General features: G+C 39.9%; 2 protein-coding genes across 2 annotated transcripts; one reads left to right on the top strand and one right to left on the bottom strand.

Annotated features, from left to right (window-relative positions):
* The first annotated feature begins 2732 nt into the window (after window positions 1–2732).
* LOC114322193 (uncharacterized) lies at window positions 2733–4916 on the top strand. The gene has a single exon (XM_082872262.1). The coding sequence runs from the start codon at window positions 2733–2735 to the stop codon at window positions 4914–4916; it is 2184 nt and encodes a 727-aa protein (XP_082728388.1).
* Window positions 4917–17349: 12433 nt separating this feature from the next.
* LOC114322195 (receptor kinase-like protein Xa21) lies at window positions 17350–20522 on the bottom strand. The gene is made up of 2 exons (XM_082872130.1): window positions 17912–20522; window positions 17350–17720 (listed from the first exon to the last, which is right to left on the bottom strand). Exons 1-2 carry the CDS (start codon window positions 20520–20522, stop codon window positions 17350–17352), a joined length of 2982 nt encoding a protein of 993 aa, XP_082728256.1.
* Window positions 20523–25085: the final 4563 nt, after the last annotated feature.

Below are 25085 nucleotides of genomic sequence, written 5' to 3'. Positions count from 1 at the left end.
AAAATTCTATTTAAACAGAATAATTCGAATCTATCTTAAGATTATTGGAACAATCTTCTGTGTAACATAAATAACTTGAAACAAATCAAACAAATAAAAGTAAATTACTTACAGAATTAATTTTACCAAAACGAATAAGTACAAAAATAGATCAAGTCGAGTGTGTGACACTCTGTCCTTAAGGTAGATTCGCCCCGCTTCTGTGCTTACGGATAAAAGGCGTCTATCTCCCAGGATACAACGATCTTTACACAGATTGTAGTAGCACTTCGAACAATCTGTACAGGAAACAAAACCTGTGTTCTATACTCTCAGAATTTTTTCTAAAATAAGATGTAGAATATATATGCAAGAGAGCACAAAGGAAGGCAAGAAAAAATGAATTTCGAAATGAAACAATTGCTAGAACAAATCTGGTATTTATAGAGCCGAACATATATGATTTTGAACTGAACGGGTGCAAAATCAAACTGGACAGATATAGTCAAATTTGAACAGGTATGAAATAGATTTGAATTTGTCTGGGAATAGATTGAAACTGTCCGGAACTAGAACTATTTGAACCTGCTGGAAATTGGACCGGAGAAGGGCTCTGTTTGGACAGAAAAAATTGGCTCAAAATTTAAATTAATTTTGTTCAAAAAAATTGATTTTCCTGCTAGAATTTTTGAAAAAATTTAAATAAATTTTGTTCAAAAATTTAATATTAGAACCGACTCACACCCGGCATGGCACAGGTCGATCAGCCGAACGGCGCCGCACGCGTGTTGTGGTTTGAGCCAAAGGTCATTTTGTCCATAACTCCTCTTCTACAAACTTGGGGCCTAATCCAAGTGTTGCCAAGTTTCAATGTGGAAAAAGCCTTATAAGGAAACCCACATTTTACACTTTAATTGTCCATTGCATGAACCCGAAAACGATGTCAACTTCGCATTCACTCATAAATGGTTTTGACGAACTGTCTTCACCGTGTGACTTGTCATGCAGAAGGAACACGTCACCTCTTTGGATCCACCCCAAAAGACGTTTGGAACCCACTCAAATTTGGGCTAAAATTTGACCCAAAATGAACCTATAAAACCATAAATTCCAACAGGTGGGTCTGATAATCTTATTTGTGTCGTCATCAAATAAGAAAATTTGGGTGTCCCTACAGCAACAAAAGCCTCATGTTGTGAGAGGGAGAGTGAAAAGGTTTGTGACACGTAAATGAAATATAGATACATTTCATCAACTTTTTCCTTTACATTTCTAAATCGTTATTCAAATTTATAATTCAAACATAATCCAAAGTCACAATCCACTCACCAGGAATGAGACTCAAGCTGATTGTTTTAAAGGTGAAATTATCTATGAGTGGAAGTAGCAGAAAAGTTTTACAATGTGTATAAAATTTACCATTGATCTGTATTTTTTTTTGTAAAAAAAAAAAAAAAAAAAAAAAAACCTTACACCAGATTGAAAATTTTCCAATTTTAAATGCATAAAATGCTATGGGAACAAAAAAAAGTCACAGCACACTCACCAGGAAAGAAAAATAAAGCAGAGCATTTAGCTAATAGAACATGTGGACAAATAAAATAAAAACAAAAGACATTAATAGAGACGAAACGTCTGTGTATGAAATGGCGTAAAATTTGGACAAAAACACATGAAAACGTCATGACAGTTACAACCTATTGTTTTGCCAACTACAAAGAATTGAATGAGTTCCAACGTTTAGGTGGTCAATTTTTGCAATTTTGCCGTGAAAATATTTGTTTCATATGTAACCTAATGTTGACAAATCCAAATTTGCTTAGTTTTTTTTTTTTTTTTTTTTTTTTTTCAATATATATATTTTTTGCCTTCTAGTTTTTATATTTCAGCTTAACTTGAATCTTTCTGATTTTGGTACTTTTTTTTTTTTTTTTTTTAATCTGATTTGAATTTAGCTAATTAGTCTTCAATTTAGGTTTCCTTTTCTTTTTGCTCTAGGTTTTCTCAATCTCAACTATAAATTGACATATACGAGGCAAATCAGTTGACTTTGGAGAATTAATAATATGTGAAAGAAAGTATTTCTTTTTTATCAAATTTGTGATTATTGTTTGTGTTTACCCTTTCCTGCATCAAAAAATTATTTAGTACTCTTGGACAAGTGTTTCATTTCATTTAATAATTTGCACATTTCATATTATCTTCTAAATTATCAATACAAAAGTAATGGGTCCTCTATTTAAACCAATAACCATCAATCTGGAGTACCACCTGAACTTACTCCAAAATCACCGAATAATTTATCAGTAAGGAATTTGCACCCCTTATTACTGGCATGTGACTTTTCATTTTTTTTTGAAGGTAATTATTATTCAATAATCTTGGAACATAATGTGGTATCACTTATGTGGTACTCCAAATGTAATCAAAAATTTTATAATAGGACATACTAACTCATCTTTTTTAAGTAGTTAAGAAACAAAAGATAGATAGTATCAGATGATACTTTGAACATTTAACAAATTTTATTATTATTATTTTTTTAACATCATTTTATAACTTTTCTTGTTCCGTTTTCTTTGTCCATGTCAATAGCTCATTTAATGAGAGAGATAGAGTTGTCGAAAACAACTTGATCAGCAACCCCATTCCCACACGACAATGCTGCCATGTTAGAATCAGTGGGTGATTTAAATCACAAAAAATTAAAAGCTAACTTTGCATACCCACAAAGAAGAAAAAAGAAAAAAGAAATGGCGTTTCTGCTTTCAAGGATGGGTTTTCAGCTGTGGAGTGGGATATGTCTCATAGTCAGTACCACCATCGCAAATACCATTGTTGGGAATGATACTGATCGCCTTGCATTGCTCGCCTTCAAGACAAAGATAACACAAGACCCTCCTGGGGTTGTGAACTCATGGAACAAGTCTTACCATTTCTTTGAGTGGAAAGGTGTTAGATGCGGTCACTGGCACAAGAGAGTCACCATTATAGACTTACAATCCAGAGAACTAGTTGGTTCCTTGTCTCCTCACATTGGGAATCTCAGCTTCCTTCACGAGTTGAGGCTCAATAACAACACTTTTCATGGTGAAATCCCAGCTGAAATTGGAAATCTGTTCAGGCTTCAAAAACTGAACCTGAGCATAAACAATTTTGAAGGAGAAATTCCAGCCAACCTTTCTCGCTGCTCAAACCTCACATACCTTGGTGTAGGTTCCAACAATCTAGTCGGAAAATTCCCCGAAGAGCTCAATTCATTGTCAAAGCTCATATACCTTGGAATTCACTTGAACAATTTGACAGGAGGTATTCCTCCGTTCATTGGGAATCTTACTTTGGTGAAAAATCTAAATTTCTTTGGATTGGGCGTTACTCAACTCTCTAGTATGATCCCTTCTTCTATTTATAACTTCTCCTTACTAACTGTTTTTTCTGTCCCTTATAACCAACTTCATGGTAGTCTGCCACCGGGCTTTGGTTCTATGTTCCCCCATCTTCAAATCCTCCAGCTATATGGTAACCAATTTACTGGACCTCTTCCACTTTCAATATCCAATTCTTTAGAACTAGTAAGTTTTGACATGGGAGAAAACAACTTCAATGGGAAAATAACAAATGATTTTGGAAGCCTACAGAATCTCAGGGAGATAACTATATCAGATAACCATTTCGGAAGCGGGGAACCTGATGAACTGGCATTTCTTGGTTCCTTGGCCAATTGTAGCAATTTGGAAAAGTTGCGTATGCAGGGAAATCATTTCAGAGGAGTATTGCCAGATTCTGTGGGCAATTTATCAAACCATCTCTTTTATTTAATGCATTCGGAAAACCAAATATATGGAACTATTCCTTCAACAATAGGTAATCTTGTCAACTTGGCTTTGTTAAATATGTACAGCAACCAATTCACTGGCAAAATTCTCCCTAGCATTGGCTTTCTTCAGAAGTTGCAAAGGTTGAGCTTGGATAATAACAAGCTCTCGGGAAAAATTCCAAATTCCATTGGAAACTTGTCATTGTTGACTGAACTTTACTTGGCGGGCAACAGAATTGAGGGGACCATACCCTCAAGTCTTGGTACTTGCCGAAATTTGTTGTCGCTACATTTATTTCAAAATAACCTGAGTGGCACCATTGCTGCAGAACTCTTGAGAATCTCATCTTTATCAATTTCATTAAACCGTTTGTTTGGTTCCTTGCTTGCTGATGTTGGAAACCTCAAAAATTTAATGGAATTGGATATTTCTGAGAATGGGTTGTCTGGTGAAATTCCTAGCAGTCTTGGTAGTTATACTAGCCTTGAAAACCTATCCTTGCAGGAAAATTTCTTCCAAGGATCTATTCCTCTTTCATTGGAAACTTTGAGAGGGATTGCAAACTTTGATCTTTCTCATAACTTGTTTGGCAAAATTCCAACATTCTTAGAAAAATTTTCCCTACAAAAACTCAATTTGTCATTCAATGATTTTGAGGGTGAGGTACCAATGAAAGGAGTTTTCACAAATGTGAGTGCAATATCAATTGTTGGAAATTATAGACTTTGTGGTGGTATTTCTGAATTACAACTACGCAACTGCATCACCCAAAAATCAAAGCATAAGATGCCTCTTTCACATATATTACCAATTACAGTAGCTTTTGTACTTGTAAGAGGAACCCTAGTGTCTCTCTGTATAATTTATTGCTTCATGAAGAAAAGAACTACTCATAATACAATTCTATTGTTTAAAGAATTGTTCTTGAAAATCTCTTATGAAAAACTCTTCAAAGCAACAGATAGTTTCTCTTCCGCGAATCTGATTGGTTTGGTAGTTTTGGCTTTGTATATCAAGGGATTGTTAATCAAGATGTCGAGTTTGTCGCTGCTGTCAAAGTACTTAACCTTCAAAACCGTGGAGCTGCAAAGAGTTTCATGGCAGAGTGCGAAACTTTGAGAAATATTTGACACCGAAACCTGGTCAGGATCATAACTTCTTGTTCTAGTGTTGATTTTCAAGGAAATGACTTTAAAGCTCTAGTTTATGAGTTCATGCCTAATGGGAGTCCAGAGGGATAGCTGCATTCAAGTCCAAAAACTAATAATGGGCAAAATGAGCACTGGAGACTCAACCTTCTTGAAAGAATAAACATTGCCATAGATGTGGCTTGTGCACTTGATTATCTTCATCACCAATGCCATACACCGACCATTCATTGTGATTTGAAGCCGAGCAATATCCTTCTTGATAATGACATGGTTGCCCATGTTGGAGATTTTGGCCTAGCTAGATTTTGCCCAGAGCTTACCATTCCTAATCAAAGTAGTTCAATTAGAATAAGGGCATCCATTGGATATGTACCTCCAGGTAACAAATTCTCTTTAACCTTCTTGTACTTTGACATATGCCTATTCTAGGATGAAATTTAAAGTTTCAAACAAAATATAAGTTAGCTATCATTGAAGGAATGTTAAATGGGTACTGATCTATCCATTTCTCAAGATGGGGAATTTTGCATGGTTACCTTAAGACCTAGTTTGTAGCTAGTCAACTGTTAGTCATAGAATTGATATATGTTAGTGTCCACTGCCCATTCAAATGGAGAAACCACTATGGATAGTGGCTCTCCCACTCTTCCACTCCACCAACCCCATTAGCTAGTGGAAGGGGTTGGTGGCAACCAATAAGAGCCTCTCTCAATTGTGTATAAATTGAGGTGAGGAGGAGGGGTTTGGTATAAGAGATTGTAGTGTGTAATCTGAGAGAAGATTGTGAGAAGTGAGAGTGCTATAGTGTGTAAGTGTGGTGTGAGTGTGTAAACTCCCTCCGGGAAAATTCTATAGTGGATAGCTCTCCGTGGACGCAGGCAATTGCCGAACCACGTAAATATTCTTGTGTTCTTGTGTGTGATTGATTTCTGGTGTCTCATAGTCCCAACAAGTGGTATCAGAGCCGAATTGATTGCGTTTCGAAAAAATGGAGTGCGTTCCTTCGAAACTACCAGAAATCAAGTTGCTCGAAATCCGATTTTGAGCATACCAGGAGCAAGGTCTCATCAAAAGGAGTTTGAAACTGTAAAGAAGAGCTCCAGAAGACCTTCCACGCACCCACACGAGACTCCCAAAGAAGGCGTGTGAATCCCAGTCTCACATGCGCTCCCATGTGCCGTTCAGCAGTCGACGCGTCAGACCACTCACAGACACGCGCCTCACGCGCAGCGAAAGGAAGAAGACGACCATGTTATGCCATGTCAGCGCCACGTGTTGCCACGTGTCATCCACGTCAGTCATTGACCGAGCCGATTGACTAAGCCCCCAAGCCTAGCCAGAGTCGCGCCGCCAACCGTTGAGTCGAGCTGATTTGACCGAGCCGTTGACGCAAAGTCGCGCCGCTTCTATGCGTCGTTGACTAGCCGTTGACCGAGCCACTAACTCAGCCGATCGGGAGGAATTATTCGGTGCTTCGCAGGCGCACCAGATTTCACCAATCTGAACCATCAAACCTGTTTTGGCTTGATCTGAGCCATTCAAAGTCTGTTTTTGACGATCCAATAATGCTTTCCAACTATTTGGAGTATTTCGGACACATTTGCATGATCAGATTTTGCAAATCAGATTTCAAAAATTTGTAGTGTTTATTTGGACAATCCGAAGTGTTTTTCCGGCTAATTTGACTAGTCCAGACTCAATAGCGAAGCTTGTTTTTCAGACAGAGATCATTTTCTGTATAGACAACTGTTGATGGAGGAATCAACGTCGACTTCGAGATCTATGTTCAAATTGACTCCTTCTAATTATGCAATTTGGAAGTCACGGATTGAAGACACCCTGTATTATAAAGACCTGTTTGACCCTATTTTTATAAAATAGGTTAAACCAGAAGCAGTGAAGGATGATGAATGGATAAAGATAAACCGCAAGACTATCGGTTGTATCAGACAATGGATAGACCACGATGTGTACCATTATGTCGCCGAGGAGACAAATGCCTATGCTCTATGGACAATGTTAGACGATATGTACCGGTCAAAGACTGCTTGGAACAAAGCCTTGGTGATGAGAAGGCTTGTCAATTTGAAATTGAAGAATGGTGTGTCTGGCACCGAGCACACTAGTGAATTCAAAAGTCTGGTGAATCAGCATGCAACCGTCAAGATGCACTTAGACGATGAAATGCAAGCCGTTTTACTGCTCAGTTCTTTACCGGATAGTTGGGAGACGTTGGTGGTTTCACTCAGCAACTCTGCACCAGAAGGGAAGTTGACCATGAGCATGGTCACAAACGCCATGTACAATGAAGAGACAAGGCGGAAAGACTTGGGTGGAGATCAATCCCATGCCCTCGTCATAGAAAATAAAGGTAGAGGCAGAGACAGAGGAAGAAGCAAAAGCAGAGGACGCAGCAGAGGAAGATTTCAAGACAGAGGGAAATCCAAAGAAGGTACGAGCCGGTCGAAGTTCAAGTGTTACCATTGTGTCCAGGAGGGTCACATAAAGAAATATTGCTATGCCTTGAAGGGAGAACAAAAACAAGGCAATAGACAGCCAAAGACTGAAGATGGGAACACTGAAGTTACTATCTCAGAGGATATTGCATTATTCTCTGTTGAAGAAAAAGAATGCCTTCATATGTCAGACAACGACACCGAATGGGTGGTTGATAAAGCAGCTTTTTACCACGCCACACCCTGGAAAGAGTTCTTCAGTACATACCAAGCCGGAGATTTTGGTACAGTGAAGATGGGCAATGTAGACGCGCCCGTGGGCCTCCTGCTACAGTTCGGACTCGATTTGTGTCACGGTTCTTAATCTGAACCAAAGAGTCCAAATCTGGCAAATCGTTTTGAGAAACAGATTTTTGAAAAAGTAGTGCCAAACATGGACTGCTTTGCCAGATACAGAGTCGCCACATAAATATTTTAAAATGGGGGAATTTAGGAAACCCTGACTCGGTGCCGAAGGCCACATGTCCGTCATCACCGGAGTTGTCTCGGCTCGGGAGCTTGGGTACGATCGGGGAAGGTCAGCTATGAGCACCCCCTTTCGCCCGGTCCGAAGACCGGCCTCTACTAACCGTGATATCCGATTTTGAAAACGTTATGTGTTCTTATTCCTTTTATTAGCCTAGAATTACTATGTTATGCGCACAGCAAACAAGTATAGACTAGATTGCCTAATTTGGGAATAAACATTGCATATCCGTTTGTTTTGAAAATGCTTTGAAATTCGCTACTTGCAAATAGGCTAAAACACGGATTTCAATGAGTTTTTCCAACTCAAACAATCTAACCTCCACCCACAGGCATTCAAGCAGTTTATAACACATAAGCATCTAGCCACATGTTAAGCATGCTGTCATGGCAACATTCACACTCATGCGATATGCTAAAGCGGAAATACTTACATCGTACTCCGTGCCAAAACAAAGAACTCGTTAGCAAACATGCATGATCCAAGTCCATGTTGAGTGTCTAATGCATCGCATACAAAATGTTGCTAGAATAGGCTCGGCTATCCTAAACATGTCATGTGAAAATGCACAATTATCACATATTCAATTTTTGATTTGAAGTACGAATGCAGTTAGCGTGATGTACCGAGCCTAATGCATGTAATACAAAATGCATGAATGCACGCATACATAGCATAAGGTATGCTGAATTTAAACATGCCCTAATCTACCATCATAAGCAGGTAAATAAAAGGGAAGAAAGACGTGAGGTTGGAAGACATACGCACACTCACGCACACTTATTACAGATTTTTCCTCACTCGGAGGGACCGAATAAATATTACAAATTAATTAACTACGCAAGCTAATTAAATATTACAAATTAATTAATTAATTAACAAATTAACTAATCTAGGAAAACAGGTAAACCGCCTCGGGAAGCGCGCCGCCATGCGTAGGCTGCCTCTGTTTTCTTTCCTCTGCTCCTCTGAAGGCTACCAAAACCTCAGGACTGCTTCCTTGGACACTGAGGAGTGCCACCGGCTGAGTAGAATCGCCACCGGCAGTGTGGTGTAGTCATCGGCACAAGATGAATCCATCGGCTGCTTGTTTACTGCCGGTCGGCAATATATACTGCCGGTCGGCAAGGAATGTCTGCAGAACCTGCAATTGACAGCAACAGAGTGCAAAGCAAAGCATGGCGGCACAATTCAAGGCATATATGCACCATTCATGTCCCTTATCATGGTAATGACCCAAAGGGGCATGTGCCTCGATTCTCGGACCACCAATCACGCATTTCCATGCATGATGGCCCAAGGAATCAAGTATGCAACTTTCATGTCAAATGAAATGCAAACCAATCAAACAAACTAAAACCCAACCTCTATCACATGATCAAGAGGCAAGGTATGCATGCCAATGCAATGCAACCTAGGCATACGAGCTAAGGATGCAACATGCCGATACAAGCAAACATGCAAGGTGAGCATGCAAATAAGCAAGGGATGGTCTTAAACATGAATTAGGCAGCTCTAGTTAGGCCCAAAACAGTGGCCATAATATGAAAATGAAGTGCCTCGAAATGCGTGCACACGGGCACGCAAACCGAGGCAATGGCATACGCAATGCAATGGCTAAAACGGCATATAGAATGCAACATGGACTTATACTAACATGAGAGAGCCTCAGCCACACTCACATAAGAGGCCGATGGATGAAAATGAAGTGCCTCGAAATGCGTGCGCGCGGGCACGCAAACCGAGGCAATGGCATACGCAATGCAATAGCATGGAAATGGCATGCAATCATGCTAATGGAATTTCAGCACTGAAATGTGGGGGAAAACAGCCCCGAAATGAGGCGAAAACACAACCGATACATGGAATAGTCCCGAAACATGGACTTTTGGCACCCGAAATGACTTACAGCTATACAAAGCATGCATAATATAGACATGGAGTATGAAGACAGAAGCAAGACAGCTCTGAGACAAGCATTTTTACAGTTTATGACATGGCCAATCAGCAAGCAAAGATGGGGCTAAAATGGCATACAAAAACAGCCCTAAACATGCGATTATGAAGCAACTCACAGCTGCTAACTCCAAATAGGTTAGGGCCCTTCAAGAACATTGAAGAGGGGCCCAAAATATGCACATTTACAGTTCATGGCAAGGCTCAGAAACAGATACAAGCATGGCAAACAATTTATGCAAGATTAAGGCCACAAAAGGGCTATAACATGAAGTACACAAAATATTCATCAAACAGCCAAAGACCCTAAATAAAACATGTTCAGGAGGTCAAAATAAAGCCACTTTTAGTTCGGACCAAGGTCCAAAAACAGCAACATCAGGGGCTGCCAAGACATGCAAAAATGGGACCAAAAAGAGGATATAAAGGGGAGTACAACATGGAAGTCCCAAACAGTGTTGAGCCCTTCTTCAATGTTGAAGAGGGGCTCAAAATAAGCCTATTTTCAGTTTACATCAGGCTCTAAAACAGATCACACGCAAGCCAAAAATTTTATGCAAGATTATGGCATTCAAGGAGGATATTGAAGCAAGTGCAAGCTACTGTCCTCAAACAGCAAGAGGTCCTCAATCAAACATGAAGAGGACCTCAAAATATGATGATTTGAAGTTTAGGTCGGAGCCCAAAAGTGCAAGCAACTATGGCTTAGATATAGGCCAAAAAAATGCGCAAAAGAGGGAAAATGAGACTCACCCTTGTAGAACCAAACTTTAGCAACCTTTGGACTGAGTTTGGGAGCTTTTAACCTCTGGAGGACAGCCTCAAGCTGCTGGAATGGGCGTTGGATGCCTTGTGCTATGAGTTGATGAAGAAATGGCCCAAGAACAAGGGTGTTTGATCACTATAACACTCCCAAATGTAGAGAGAGAGGGAGATATAGAGAGAGAGGGTGATATATATGTTATATGTATGTATTAGGTCTGGTTTTGCTGAACCAAAACAAAGGAGGAGGATGGCTTCCTTTTATAGAGCAAGGAAAATGACATAAAGCTTCTCAAAGAAGCTATACAAAAGGGTCAAAGGGACCAAGCTTCTAAGAGAAGCTAATGCAAAGGTGCAAGCTTCTTGAGGAAGCCAAGACAAGGGGTCAAAGCTTCCTCAAGAAGCTTTGAGCAAAGGGTGCAAAAAAAAAGGGTCAAAAGGTGTGCAAATGGTGCAAAACAGCCACACACTTGCATGGGGAGCAGGGTCTGTGCATTCCAGCTGCCACAGCTGGCATCCATTCAATCTGTAGAATACTCCGGAAGGTCATCGGCTAGCAAAAAAGGCCGGTCGGCCACTTTAATCTTCCGGTCGGCACAATAAATAGCCGGTCGGCACAATAAATTGCCGGTCGGCACAAACAGAGTGCCGATGGGTGGCCGGTAAGGTCAAAACAATTCCGGTGGGTGTCCAAATTGAAGCCCCGGAAGTTAGCTTTCCAATGGCGCAAACCTTGCATTAAAATTCCTCCTGTGGAAAAAGTTATGCCCTTTTCCGTGAAGCCGCGCAGATTCGATCCAACCGGGATGATGCCCGACTTCAACTGATCATATCTCCCTCACCCGGACTTGGCTCTAGGAGATTCTTGAGTGCAAAATAAAGCCCCGAAAGTAAGCTTTTCAACGGTGGTGGCCTCATAGCTAAACCCCAAGTGTACAGATGGATAAGTCCAATTCAGCGAGGGCTGCTCGACTCGCTTCTATCCGGATTCATGCCGAACTTCTCCCAAGCTAGTTTTCTCCTCTCCTTTCCTCTTTTCTTCAACTCCAAAACCCTAAACAAAGTGTTCTGAAGGATTTGCCTCTCTCCTTGCCGAAGAAACTGATTCTTTGCCCTGCACATCTCTCAACACCGAGCAAACCATCAGTAGTGCCCAAGTCTTAAGGGCGGTCAAAAATGGGGTGTCTACAGGCAACTCCAGTTTTTCAAAGGTTGTGGGAATCGGTGATGTTCACATCCAAACCAAAGTTGAGTGCACGATGGTGTTGAAAGATATCTGGCATGTTCCCGATTTACGCCTGAATCTTATCTTAGGGACAGCCTTAGATCAACAAGGCTATGAGAACTACTTCGGCAAGGGATGTGGAAGTTAAAAAAGGGATCTCTGGTGGTAGCCAGAGGACAGGCAAGTGACACGTTGTACAAGACTCATGTGGAGGTGCATTCAGATAGCCTCAACGCAGCAGAGATGAGGCATCACCAAATTTGTGGCACAAAAGGCTTGGTCACATGAGTGAGAAAGGGTTTACAAATTCTGGCAAAGAAGTCACTTATTCCCTTTGCCAAAGATGCGAAATAGAACCCTTGTGACAACTGCTTGTTTGGGAAGCAACATAGAGTCGCTTTCCACTCATCATCGAGAAGACAATCAGAGTTGTTGATGAGAGTATACTCTGATGTATGTGGTCCCATAGAAGTGGAATCTTTGGGTGGCAGAAAATACTTCCTGATGTTTATTGATGACGCATCATGGAAGGTATGGGTTTATGTCCTAAGAACCAAAGCTGAGGTGTTCCAGCATTTTCAAACATTTCATGCTATGATGGAAAGGGAGACCGAAAAAAAGCTGAAGTGTCTCCGAACAAACAATGGAGGCGAGTACATGTCAAAGGAGTTTGAAGCCTACTGTGCTACTCGCGGCATCCGATATGAGAAGACTGTTCTTGGGACCCCACAACACAATGGTGTAGCCAAAAGAATGAACCATACCATTGTGGAGAAGGTCAGATGTATGTTCAAAATGGCAAAGCTACCAAAGCCATTTTTGGGCGAAGCAGTTCGTGTTGCATGCTATTTGATCAACAGATCGCCATCAATTCCACTAAATTTTGATATTCCAGAGAAAGTATGGTCTGAAAGCTATGTTACATGGACTCTTCAAATTAAATCAAATACCCGTGTCGGACACCCGACACTCGGACAAGGGTATGGGATATGTGTCGGATACTTTTCAACGGATACTTCTTATATAATTGTATATAACACTATTATTATATGTATATATTGTTATATAATTGCTATAAATGTCATTTTGACACTATAAGTTACATATAATACCATTTTATCTCACATATTAGATTAAAAATATAAAAATATGACATTTTTTTGCCAAGTCCGCGTATCTTTAAATTTATGATTTGATGAGTCCGACCTCTAGATACATACCCGCACCCGACACCCGTATCCGAGTCCATGTAACATAGTCTGAAAGGGAGATTTCTTACTCTCACTTGAGAGTGTTTGGGTGCAAAGCATTTGCACATGTATCCAAGAAGCACAGACAGAAGCTGGATGATAAAGCTACTCCATGCATCTTTATTGGCTATGGAGATGAAGAATTTGGATACAGATTATGGGATCCGAAAAACAAAAAGGTCATTCGAAGCCGAGATGTGGTATTTCAAGAAGGCCTGACCTTAGAAGACTTTGGGAACCAGCCAAACCCAAAGTTAATGATGTTTTAGAAATTGTTCCCAATTCTGCACCATCACAGCATGTCACTGATGAAGAAGAGCTACCGCAACATGCAGTCAATGATGTAGAGTTGCAGGATGAATTGCCAGAAGAAGAGGGTGTGGAGCAAGGGGAGCCACAACCCCCTCCGCCAGAGACTGTTGGTCCACAGTTACAAAGATCAACAAGAGAGTCTAAGCCGTCGTCAAAATACCCTACTTCTGATTATATTTTGTTTACTGATGAGGGGGAGCCAGAAAAGTTTTTAAGAAGCTCAGAATCATAAGGAGAATAGTAGTTGGCATCAAGCTATGCAAGAAGAGATGCAGTCCTTGTAGAAGAATCATACTTATGATTTGGTAAAACTTCCCCAGGGTTGAAAACCATTACAGAACAAATGGGTGTTCAAGTTGAAGAAAGATGGTAGCGGAAAGCTAGTCAAGTATAAGACTCGATTGGTTGTCAAAGGTTTCGGGCAGAAGAAAGGTATTGATTTTGATGAAATCTTCTCGTCATTTGTGAAAATGACATCCATTCGAGTAGTTTTGGTACTATCGGCCAGTTTGAATTTGGAACTTGAATAGATGGATGTGAAGATGACATTTCTCCATGGTGATCTGAAAGAAGAAATTTACATGGAATAGCCAGAAGGTTTTGAAGTAAAAGTGAAAGAAAACTTAGTCTGCAGATTGAAAAAGAGTCTTTACGGCCTCAAACAAGCGCCGAGACAGTGGTACGAGAAGTTTGACTCATTCATGGTGGGTCATGAGTACAAGAGAACTACTGCAGATCAGTGTGTCTATGTCAGGAAATTTCCGGATGGAAACTTCATCATACTTCTGCTCTATGTTGATGACATGCTAATTGTTGGACAGGATGCCACAGCAATCAGATCACTGAAGAAGGAGTTATCATAGTCCTTTGACATGAAGGACCTAGGCCTTGCATAGAAAATGTTGGGCATGCAAATTGTGCGTGACAGGAAAGCCAAGAAATTATGGCTGTCACAAGAGAAGTACGTTGAACGAGTAATTGCAAAGTTCAACATGAAAGATTCCAAGCCAGTCAATACTCCGTTGGATAATCATTTTAAGCTGAGCAAGAGTTCTTGTCCCTCATCTACTAAAGAAAGAGAAGAGATGGAGGCTATTCCCTACTTATCCGCCGTAGGGAGGAGTTTGATGTACGCAATGGTCTCCACCCGACCAGATATTGCTCATGCTGTTGGAGTAGTAAGCAGATTCCTTTCCAATCCAGGAAAAGAGCATTGGGATGCAGTCAAGTGGATTCTGAGGTACCTCAAGGGTACGACAAAAATGTGTTTGTGCTTTAGAGATGCTAAACTAGTCTTGGAAGGCTATACGGATTCCGATATGGCGGGAGATCTTGATGGTAGAAAATCTACATCAGGATTTCTGTTCACTTTCGCAGGGGGAGCTGTGTCTTGGCTGTCCAAGTTGCAGAAGTGTGTTGCTTTATCCACAACCAAGACATAATATATTGCCGCAGTGGAAGCTGGGAAAGAGATGTTGTGGTTGCAGCGGTTTCTCCAAGAGTTGGGATTAAAGCAAGAGAAGTTCACGGTACATTGTGATAGCTAGAGTGCCATAAACCTAAGCAAAAATTCGATGTACCATTCTAGCACAAAGCACATTGATATTCGGTATCATTGGATACGCGAAGTGATGGAAAAGCAGTTATTGGAACTGATCAAGATCCATACAGATAAGAATCCAGTTGACATACTTAGAAAGGCGGTCTCGAGAGACAAACTCGAAATCTGCAGAGACATTGTCGGGATGGACTTCAAATGAGAAGTCAGTACTCCATATGGGCGTGAAGGGGGAGAATTGTTTGTGTCCACTGCCCATTCAAATGGAGAAATCACTATGGATAGTGGCTCTCCCACTCCTCCACTCCACCAACCCCATTAGCTAGTGGAAGGGGTTGGTGGCAACCAATAAGAGCCTCCCTCAATTGTGCATAAATTGAGGTGAGGAGGAGGGGTTTGGTACAAGAGATTGCAGTGTGTAATCTGAGAGAAGATTGTGAGAAGTGAGAGTACTATAGTGTGTAAGTGAGGTGTGAGTGTGTAAACTCCCTCAGGGAAAATTCTATAGTGGATAGCTCTCCGTGGACGTAAACAATTGCCGAACCACGTAAATATTCTTGTGTTCTTGTGTGTGATTGATTTCTGGTGTCTCACAGTCCCAACAATATATGGCTATGCTTTCCATTGCTAAAATTGGGAATATGTATAATAGTATAACAGTGACACTTTTCAAAATCTACACTTGTCATGTCATTTTGTAGTAAATTGATTACATTTTTTTCTTCGTATAGTATTACTCTAAAAATATTGGCCTCTATGCCCTTTGTGGGTATTCTAAGAGATTCAATTTGATTAATAGTGATTTAAATAGCTAATAATGCTTTTATGTGTTTGAACTACATAAATTATGTTAACCACCTGAACCGATCTAGAATGAGTTTATATTTATGCCCTTGACATCTCATTTTTGCTCTTTGGTAACTAAATTATAGGACAATAGAAGCTTTATGCTTGTCAGAGCTGTGAGAAATGGTAAACACTCGGTCAAAAAGGAAGAAGATTATGCTTGTACTTTTAACTTCAAACTAAGAACCTATATGTCACAAAGCGTATACATAATTTAATTATCAGGTTATTTCCTATTTAGTCCATGTGAGAATGATAATGTAATGTACTTGTGTGATTCAAGTTTATTTACCTTTTTAATTGTTAGCCAATAATATGAGTTTGTTTGTTTCACAAAGAGTATATGTATTTGAAAAGAGAAAACTACTATTAAATCCATGAAAATGAAATGCAGGTGTATTCAAACTAGTGTCAAGGAGTCAAGCCCCGCCCTTGAGTTTTAAGGGGTCCTAAGTGAACTCTTAAGAGGGGCCTCTCTATTTGTTTCTTCCAATCAATAAATTTAGCAAGCACTCTTGATTGAGATTGAATAATTTTTTTTACATTTTGCTTCTTTTTTCTTTTTTTCAAATCCGAAAATATACTTCTTAGGAGGCATGACTATATAATAATAAAAAATCCACACAAATTCACAATGATTGATATCGGCAAATAATATGTTTTCATAAATTGGAGCACAACAAAGATTAGAGATTTCTATTGAAGCACCAAAGCAATGGAAAAATAGCAACAAGTATAGAATTAGAATTGATTTATTGCATACTCAAATATGCACATGGACAAAACAACACAGCACAAATTACGGCAACAACCATAATTAGGGCCAATTGAGGATCACAGATTAACAGTGCTAAGTAATTTAAACAATTATAGCCCTAATTGATAATTACGGCCAAACAATTGTATCCTCAAATAAATTAAGGATCACAAATTATGGAAAAGAAATTAGAGAAAACAACTGTAGTCTTTCATTATTAAAATTTGACAAACAAATAAAGAGAGTGAGGAAGAAGAACTCGCAGATTAATACATGGTTAGGGATTTGTGTTCAATGGTAAATCAAAATAGAATTCTAGTTTTTAAAAAAAAAGGGAAATTTATACCATTGATCCCTCTATTTTGAGCTAAATTTTATTTTTGGTCCTACTAATTTTAATTTAAATAATTTGATCTCCACATTTTGAATTTTGTTACAATATGATCCCTTCGTCATATATTATTAACATTTTGAGCGGGGAAAAAAAAACCACATGCAAATAACATATTTAAATTTTGAATTTGTGATGTACATGTAATGAGAATCACACTAAATAAATCCAATCAACAAATTTCAAATTCTAACACTTTCTTTGAATAAGTAACATTACTTTTCACTAAATGTACCAAACATAGAGTTGGCTCAACCAATGTGGAAGTAAGGCTGTTATTAAACATGTAATCTCTTCTATGAAGGAGATTATTAAGACAAAAGCATTACATTCCAATTGATTCCCTCATAAATTCATCTCTTTCAATGTATTTCAAATCCTAGAAGAGTGTCTTTGATGAAATGCAATTTAGCTACAACATCATTAATGTTTGTTCTTTCTCTAGGCAGTTCTGAAGAACAATCGACTCCAATTTCAAGTATCAAACTCAAGCACTCCACAAATTTTTCACTCCTTATGAAGCTTTGTTCTTCTTCTCCTTCGATCTGAAAAAGTATTGGGTCTAAAATCTCCGGTACACTGCCAGGCAAAGCCCCTTTCACAAAGCTGTGGAGGCTTAAACCATCTTTAAACATTTCATCAGTGGGTCTCTTCCCAGTAAACATTTCTAACATGAGGATGCCAAAACTGTAGATATCACCGTATGCTGAGACCTCACTTCCCATACCATATTCTGCAAACGAAATGTATTTGTAAGGGAAAAAAAAATATTGGATATAAAAGACAGAGATGCTCCATAAACAGAAAAAGTCAGAGAACTATGCACAAAAAAAAAAAAAAAAATGTATGGCCCAAATCACCTGTCAATTTTCTTTACACCTTTTGGTGCATGAAACAATTAAGAATAAATGAAAGCATATTCACCTGGAGCAGTATAACCTATTGTTCCCCTTATGCCAACAGAGCTTGTTTCATTTGTAGACAAGTCATGGGTGGCATGGTCTGCAAGGAATTTTGCTAACCCAAAATCACCAACATGCCCTGTCATATCTTTGTTCAGAAGAATGTTGCTTGGCTTAAGATCGCAGTGGACTATTGGGGTTTGGCCCTGGTTGTGAAGATAATTCAGGGCACAAGCAACATCAATGATAATATTTAGTCTCTGAAGAAGGTTTAGCTTCTTAAACTCTTCATTTGACAAATCTTCATTGGGATTTGGATGTAACCACTCCTCAAGGCTCCCATTGACCATGAACTCGTAAATTAGGGCCTTGAAGTCATGGCCCTGATAATCTACTGTCGAACATGTTGTTAGCACTTTGACAAGATTTCGATGTCTGATGTTTCTCAAGGCCTCACATTCGGATACAAAACTCTTCGAAGCTCCATGTCGCAAAAGGTTGAGCACCTTCACAGCGACAATTCTTCCATCAATAACTCCTTTGTACACAGACCCGAAACCACCAACACCAATTAAATTGAAAGATGAGAAGCCATCAGTGGCTTTAACAAGAGTTTGGTAAGACACCCTCAAGAGTGAATTTTTTGATGAATCTGAAGGAGTATCTTTTCTTCTATTTCTGAATCGGCAAAGATAGAGAACACACCCCACGAGAGCTAGTCCTACAAGCCCAAAGGGTATAGAGAGTGCTAAAGTTAAGGCATTGTTTGATATCCTATTTTCATCCACTTTGAAGTTGCATATAGGTAGCTTCAATTCAGCTACCCCCCCGCAGAGCTTACTGTTTCCCATTACTGATATTATACTTGCATTACTAAATACACCTTGTGTTGGTACTACACCTTCAAAATTATTAAAAGATAGATTCAAATTTTGCAACAAAATACAGCTCTCCAGGTACACTGGAATTTCACCAGACAAGCTATTATTTGTGAGATCCAACTCACTAAGGCCTCTCAAGAAACTCAAAGAAGAAGGAATGGTTCCGTTGAAAAAGTTGTTCCCCAAACGTAGCGTTTCCAAGCTTGTGCAGCTACCCAGAGTGCTCGGAATTTCACCCCATAATAGGTTCTTAGAGACATCCAAGTAACCAAGGTTTGTCAACTTTGCAACTTCCATGGGAAGAGAACCACTCAATTGGTTTTGGGATAGGTCTAGATATACAGATAAGGATGAGATAGAAACAACTTGTTTTGGTATGGTGCCATTAAGGTTGTTTTGAGAAAGAGACAACTTTTGCAAATTACTACAATTCCCTAGGCTCAGAGGGATGTTTCCCTGAAAGTTATTAAGTCCTAAAACAAGTTTACTTAACAAACTCAGATTTCCTAGGGAAGATGGGATGTTACCAGACAATGAATTGTTGAAGAGATTCAATTGGTGTAGATTTTGAAGCTTTCCAATCCCACTTGGAATAGTACCAGTGAATTGGTTAAGCTGCATATTCAAACTCTGCAAGCCAACAAGATTTACAATCCCGGGTGGAATGCTTCCGAATATCTGATTGTTGTCTAGATACAAAACTTGAAGATTGCTCGAGAGATTACCGATGGATTCTGGAAACTTGCAGCCAAAATTGTTCAGGCCCACGTCCAAATGCTGTAAATTTGTAGCATTGATCAAAGAGTGGATAAAGTTCAAGTCATCAGCTTCCCTGGAACCAAGCTGATTGTCCCCAATGCTTAGCCACTTGAGGTTTTGCAGCCTTGCTAAATTAGGAACCTTTCCAGTAAGTTTGTTTGGACCCAATTGCAGTTGATGGAGTTTAGATGCATTCGATATTGAAACCGGAATTGATCCTGTAAATTGGTTTGCACTAATGCTGAAGAATTCAAGATTGGGAAGAGTGATTCCCAAGTCCCAGGGAAGACTTCCCCAGATTTGGTTAATAGTGACATCAAAAGTTGTGAGAGAAGAGTGGTTGAAGAGCGACGCAGGGATGACGCCAGACAACCAGTTTGTGCCGAGTGCGAATTTCTGAAGATTCTTCAATCGATCAAAACCATCAGGAATGCTGCCGTCAAAGTAGTTTGTATCTAAAAACAACTCGCGAAGAGATGACAAATTCGTGAAAGGAGAGATACTCCCTGTAAGATTGTTGACGGATATAATCACGATTGCGAGCTTCGACAAGGATCCCAGCTCCATAGGAACTTCTCCTGCCAACCTGTTGTAAGAAAAATTGATGTAAACGAGGTTAGCACAACGAGATATATTTACAGGAATTCGGCCACCAATTAAATTGTGGTTCAGCAGCAAAATCTGCAGCCTTGGCAAACGGCCAATTTCCGAGGGAATTTCATTGCCAAAGCTATTGTTCTGAAGCCGTAATTCCCTCAGAAAGCTTAAATTCCCGATGTGTGGTGATATCGATCCCACCAACTCCCGGGACTGTAAGACCAAGGCAGCGACCCTCTGATGCCTATGACTGCACGTAACGCCCTGCCATTGGCAGAAGTGGATAGAATCATTCCAGGAGCTCAAAACATGTAGTGGATCCTCAACTATTTTGGCCTTGATTGCCAGCAATGAAAGTCGGTCTGTGTCGTTCCCCATTAGCCTGGAGCTGGACATGGTAGCAGTAAAGCCAGAGTTGAGAATGCTCAAACAACATAAGAGTATTAGATAAATATGCAAATTGTGAACTAGCCATGACATGCTCAAGCTTAAGCTTGGAAGCCCCATTGAGCAAAGAAAATGTACTTGCTGTGCTTTTGGTGAATTGCATTTTTATGCCAAGTATATTGCATGGCTGGCTCATGAGCAAGCCGGCAAAACGCCCACTTTGACCCGCCAGATTTGGACTATAAAATCAAACTTCATTTAGAAAAAAATTCTTATAAAATTTAACACATTTTTTTTTTTTTTTTTAATTAGACCTCAATTAAATAGAGAGCTGCAGCAGCAAAGTCAAAAACAAAACTGTTTTCATTAGTAGAAGACCCCAAAGTAATTGATTTTACTTTATCAAACTTTTCTTCAATCCAATTCGCCATTTAAAATTGAACTTTCTTAGGTCTTGATATTCTCTCTAGATGTTTATAAATGGTTAAAACATAAAATAATAATACTAGATTTTATATTGTTAAATTTTTATAGTAAATTTATTTTAATTAATTGGGAAAATTATAAAAAAAAAATCCCAAGATTTCACATATTTTTCAAATTAAATCCCAAAATTTTAATTGTATCAATTTGAATCCTAAGATCATTTATTATTATTATTATTATTATTATTGTAATTTGCTCTAATTAATTTTATCTTTTTAAGTAATGTATAAAAATATTAACACTGGACTCTGAATACATAAGGCCGGCCTGACACATTGTTAATAATGTCCGTTCAAAACATTAAGAATTAGGCGGCAATTTGGAAACTTGGTAAAAAATTATTTTTTTGGCTTTTTAACTTTTCTACCCAAAAAAGCCGCAAAAAAACCAGCTTTTTAAGCCAAAAAAGTCACCAAAAAGCCAAAAAAATTAAAAAAATTAACTTTGTACTAACTTCTCAAAATACCACTTAATCAAAAATATGTCGTCATGTGAATTATATTAGAATCATATGAAGTTTGAGCATTGAATTATCAAAATCAATCTACAGCCTCCAAATGTCAACAAATCATATATTTCAGTCAACAATATATATATTATGTTAGCCCTGCCACTGCTCATGTCATGGAAGTAGGTACTTTATGGTTTCAATACATATCTCATTTTGTGGAACTTATTAAATTTGTCCAGGAGCTTCTTTAATTGTGTATAAGCGGATGGAGATGCTGCTGTACGTTACACTACTGCCTTATTATACAACAGCACTATTACATGGTAGCGTTTTGGTTATTGTTTTAAAAATAAAAATAAATCATTTGAATTGATTTTATTTTGAGAAAATATATATAAAAAAAAAAAATTGGAAAAAAGTTTACTTGATTTTGTGAATTTACGCGAATTTATATTCAACTTACCATTTTTATTAAATCACTTGTGTAAATTTGTGAAAACTTACTTAATTTTGTGTTAAAATTACATACAGTGTACATTGCACACTAAAGAATTTTTTAGATAATTGGTAACCATACATAGTTTATGCAAATAAAAAAAGTTAAAACAATTTAAAATTGTGGGAAAGTAGTTTGGAAATACTCTTCAGATCCAGGGGAACGCTCGTGATCCTTAGCTAGTCACCTGGAAAGGAATGAACACTCCGGTCAGGGGTGCCGGAATTAGCACTCCAACGGATAAGTCAGTGTATACTCTCTTAATTGCTTGTATCTTAAGTTAAGCATGCTAGTTCTCATATACCTTTCTTTGACTGTTGTTCCTCTATTTATACTCGCTTCCCGAGCCTTGGGGCCTGGCCCCCTTTTCGCCCATTATCCTCTTATTTATTCGGCTCCATAATCCAATCTATTCGGCCTATTTATTGTATTCGGCCTCCTGATCATGCATGATAGGGCTAAATAATGTCTGTCTCCTAGGCCTCTTTACTTCGCTTATCTGATTCTGATAATTATTCGGCTCCCCCAATTGCCCCCCAAACTCCCCATTAACAGCAGTTAATTGGCATGTTTGGTTTCGAATTTGAAAAGTCAAAAAAAACATAAGTTAGGTGGCTTTGCCTATCCCAATGTGAATGTTAGAACGCACATGCCCTTTCGGTCACCGTTATATGTTCCCGCCTCATTCGTGCATTTCTTGCATTTATTATGATTTGAAACTCCGGTCTCTTCGAATGCATGTTTTTTCGAATATTTGAGCCTCCTGGACTGCTAGCAGATATTCTTCCTCGGTCTTGCATCTTCTGCAACTTCTTCCCGTCTCTCCTTGTCTCCTTTGCCTCTTGTAAGTTTTCTTCTCTTCTTTTTGTAATCCTATTTTCCGTGTTTATTTTCGATTTAGCATACCCTTTAGTCCTTGCTAGAATGGCTAAGCATTTGAAAGACCTCCTTTCTGAGGGTCGTATTTCTAGGTTCCGACGCCATTTTTCTATCCCCGATGATGTCCATTTGTCTCTCGTGACGGACAACACTCTTGATATGGAGAGGGATGATGAAAATACAATCGTCTTTCCTCTCCTATCCATTGTAGAGGGTGGAATCCATTTTCCTTTACACCCATTTCTTAGGGCCGTCCTTCGCCATTGGGGTCTGATTCCTTCCCAACCCAATGTAAATTTTTTTCGAATCATAATGGGGGTCGTAGAATTGAACCGGCGCCTTAGGATCAACCTTGGCATTCCTGCCATTCGGCACTGTTATGCTTTAGCCAAATCCTCCAGTCGGCATGGGCGCTACTTTCTCAGGGCCAAGGACACTGACCATCACTTGGTAACCATGCTTGCCAGCTCTGGCAAACGAGTTGATGATGTGATTGTCCATGTCCGAGGCAACTGGGAATTCAGCGAAGGCGAAGATCACCTAGACCCTATACCCAGACAGAGAGGCGAACCAAGTTGTCGTGTAGCTCCTTGCGTTTATTGATCCTTCTTTTCCTCAGCTTTCTCTCCAAGTCTAATCCTTTGTTTGTGCAGGTAGCAATTTGAAGAAGATTCTGATCTCGGCCGACGAAGCAGTCCTCACGGAAATCAAGACTGCACTCAAGTTTTTTGGCCGTCCAAACATACAGAAACAAAGGAGAGCCGTCCATATACTCTTGAGGTACGAGCCAACTTATACTACGTTCTCGGCTGCGGAGAACATTCCGATCCCATCCGGTGAACATCTTACAGCTCTTGTCTTCCCCCGCTTCAAAAACCTTATGCAAATTGGTTTTGAAGCTTCTGATTCGGAGCAAGATGTAGAGCCAACGGTCGAGGTGATTGCCGAACCAACGAGAGAGTTCGCCTTGGAAACCGAAGAGGTTGACGAGGCTCTAAACTCGGCGTTTAAGGCAGCCGGCCTTAACCAGTCTAACTCTCCGTCCATTTCGGGTCGGGGGGAATTTTCCTTCAGAGATATTTTTATTTTTTTGGAAGATCTTCCCGGCTCCTATCCCAAGAGTATAGCGAAGGAATCTCTTTCCCAATTGGCACGAAAAAAGAACGCCGAACGTTTGGCCTCCCGTCAGAGGGCCGAGACCATTAGTTCCAAACCTGCCCTCCCTGAATCCTCCGAGCTGATTGTCGTGGTTGAAACGGCCCAAACTTTTATCGCCGAGACGGAACGGTCAGTTGAACGGTCAACTCCAGAGGCCGATAAGGGAAGGGAGAAGCGTCATGCCGATGTCGAGGCCGTCTTTGAAGAAAACCCAGTCGAAAAACGGCCGCGCTTAGAGGCGTCGGACGTGGTTATGCCTTTTGTGGTTCAGCCGAAGATAAAAAACACATGCCGATCTCCTCTGATGCATCAGCTGTGAAAGACCCAGCCGTGGCGTTGAGCCTGGCTTCGTCGATATCGTTGTCGGCTGACAAGGCGGCTTTCTGGGTGGAGCCGGATGTGTTAGCAATAGCATTAGCCGCTTAAACAGCTCTTCTGGTATATAGCTTGATCTTGTCTTTTGCGTTTCTGTGTATATTGTTTTGGTTTTAATTTTTTGTTTTGCAGATGGTCGGAAGGATAGCCGAGATAGGCCGGCGCCAGCACGACGCCGTTGAACAAATTGGCCGTTTAAGATTGGAGGTTGAGGGCGAAAGGAGTTGGGCCGAGTTCGAAGCAGTGAGGGCGACGATGGAATGTGCAAGGGCGGAGGCTGAGATGGAAAGAGCGAGAAATGCTAAAGAGCATAGATTGGCCGCCGAGCAGAGGGCAAACGCGAGCGATGAAGCGCTCAAGTTGGCCCAAGAGGTGATTTCCAGGCTGTAGACTGAATTGGAAGAATCGAAGAAGGCAAAAGAAAAATCCGACTTCGAGACTTCCAAGGCGTATGAGGCCGGGCAAGGCGCCGCTCTTGCAAATTACGTGGAAGAAGTCCCCAAATTTGAGAATCGGGGATTCAAGCATGGCTGGCTCAAAGCCCTTGCTACTGCAAATGTGATATTGGCTATGCTAATTCCATACGAGCAAGTGGACGTTGAGCCGCTAGAGTCTGACCCCGAGGACCCCGAGGATTGAATAGGGCGACACTCTGATTGTTTTTGCCAAGGATTTTGAATGTATTTTCCTTTATTTTATTTTATTTTTACTTAGAGTGATCTTCATG

The sequence above is a fragment of the Camellia sinensis genome, chromosome 1 (genome assembly GCF_055761805.1).
Source record: "Camellia sinensis isolate YWXY chromosome 1, ASM5576180v1, whole genome shotgun sequence".
Taxonomy (NCBI): Eukaryota; Viridiplantae; Streptophyta; class Magnoliopsida; order Ericales; family Theaceae; genus Camellia; species Camellia sinensis.
This window is presented reverse-complemented; position numbering and strand designations above follow the sequence as displayed.

What these genes read in the sequence shown, in the direction of transcription:
- LOC114322193 (XM_082872262.1), top strand. Translation starts at nt 2,733, where the DNA reads ATGGCGTTTCTGCTTTCAAGGATGGGTTTTCAGCTGTGGAGTGGGATA.
- LOC114322195 (XM_082872130.1), bottom strand. Translation starts at nt 20,522, where the DNA reads ATGTCCAGCTCCAGGCTAATGGGGAACGACACAGACCGACTTTCATTG. An exon ending in AATAGGTTATACTGCTCCAG is followed by an intron (nt 17,721 to 17,911) that starts GTGAATATGCTT and finishes TTTCGTTTGCAG; the next exon opens with AATATGGTATGGGAAGTGAG.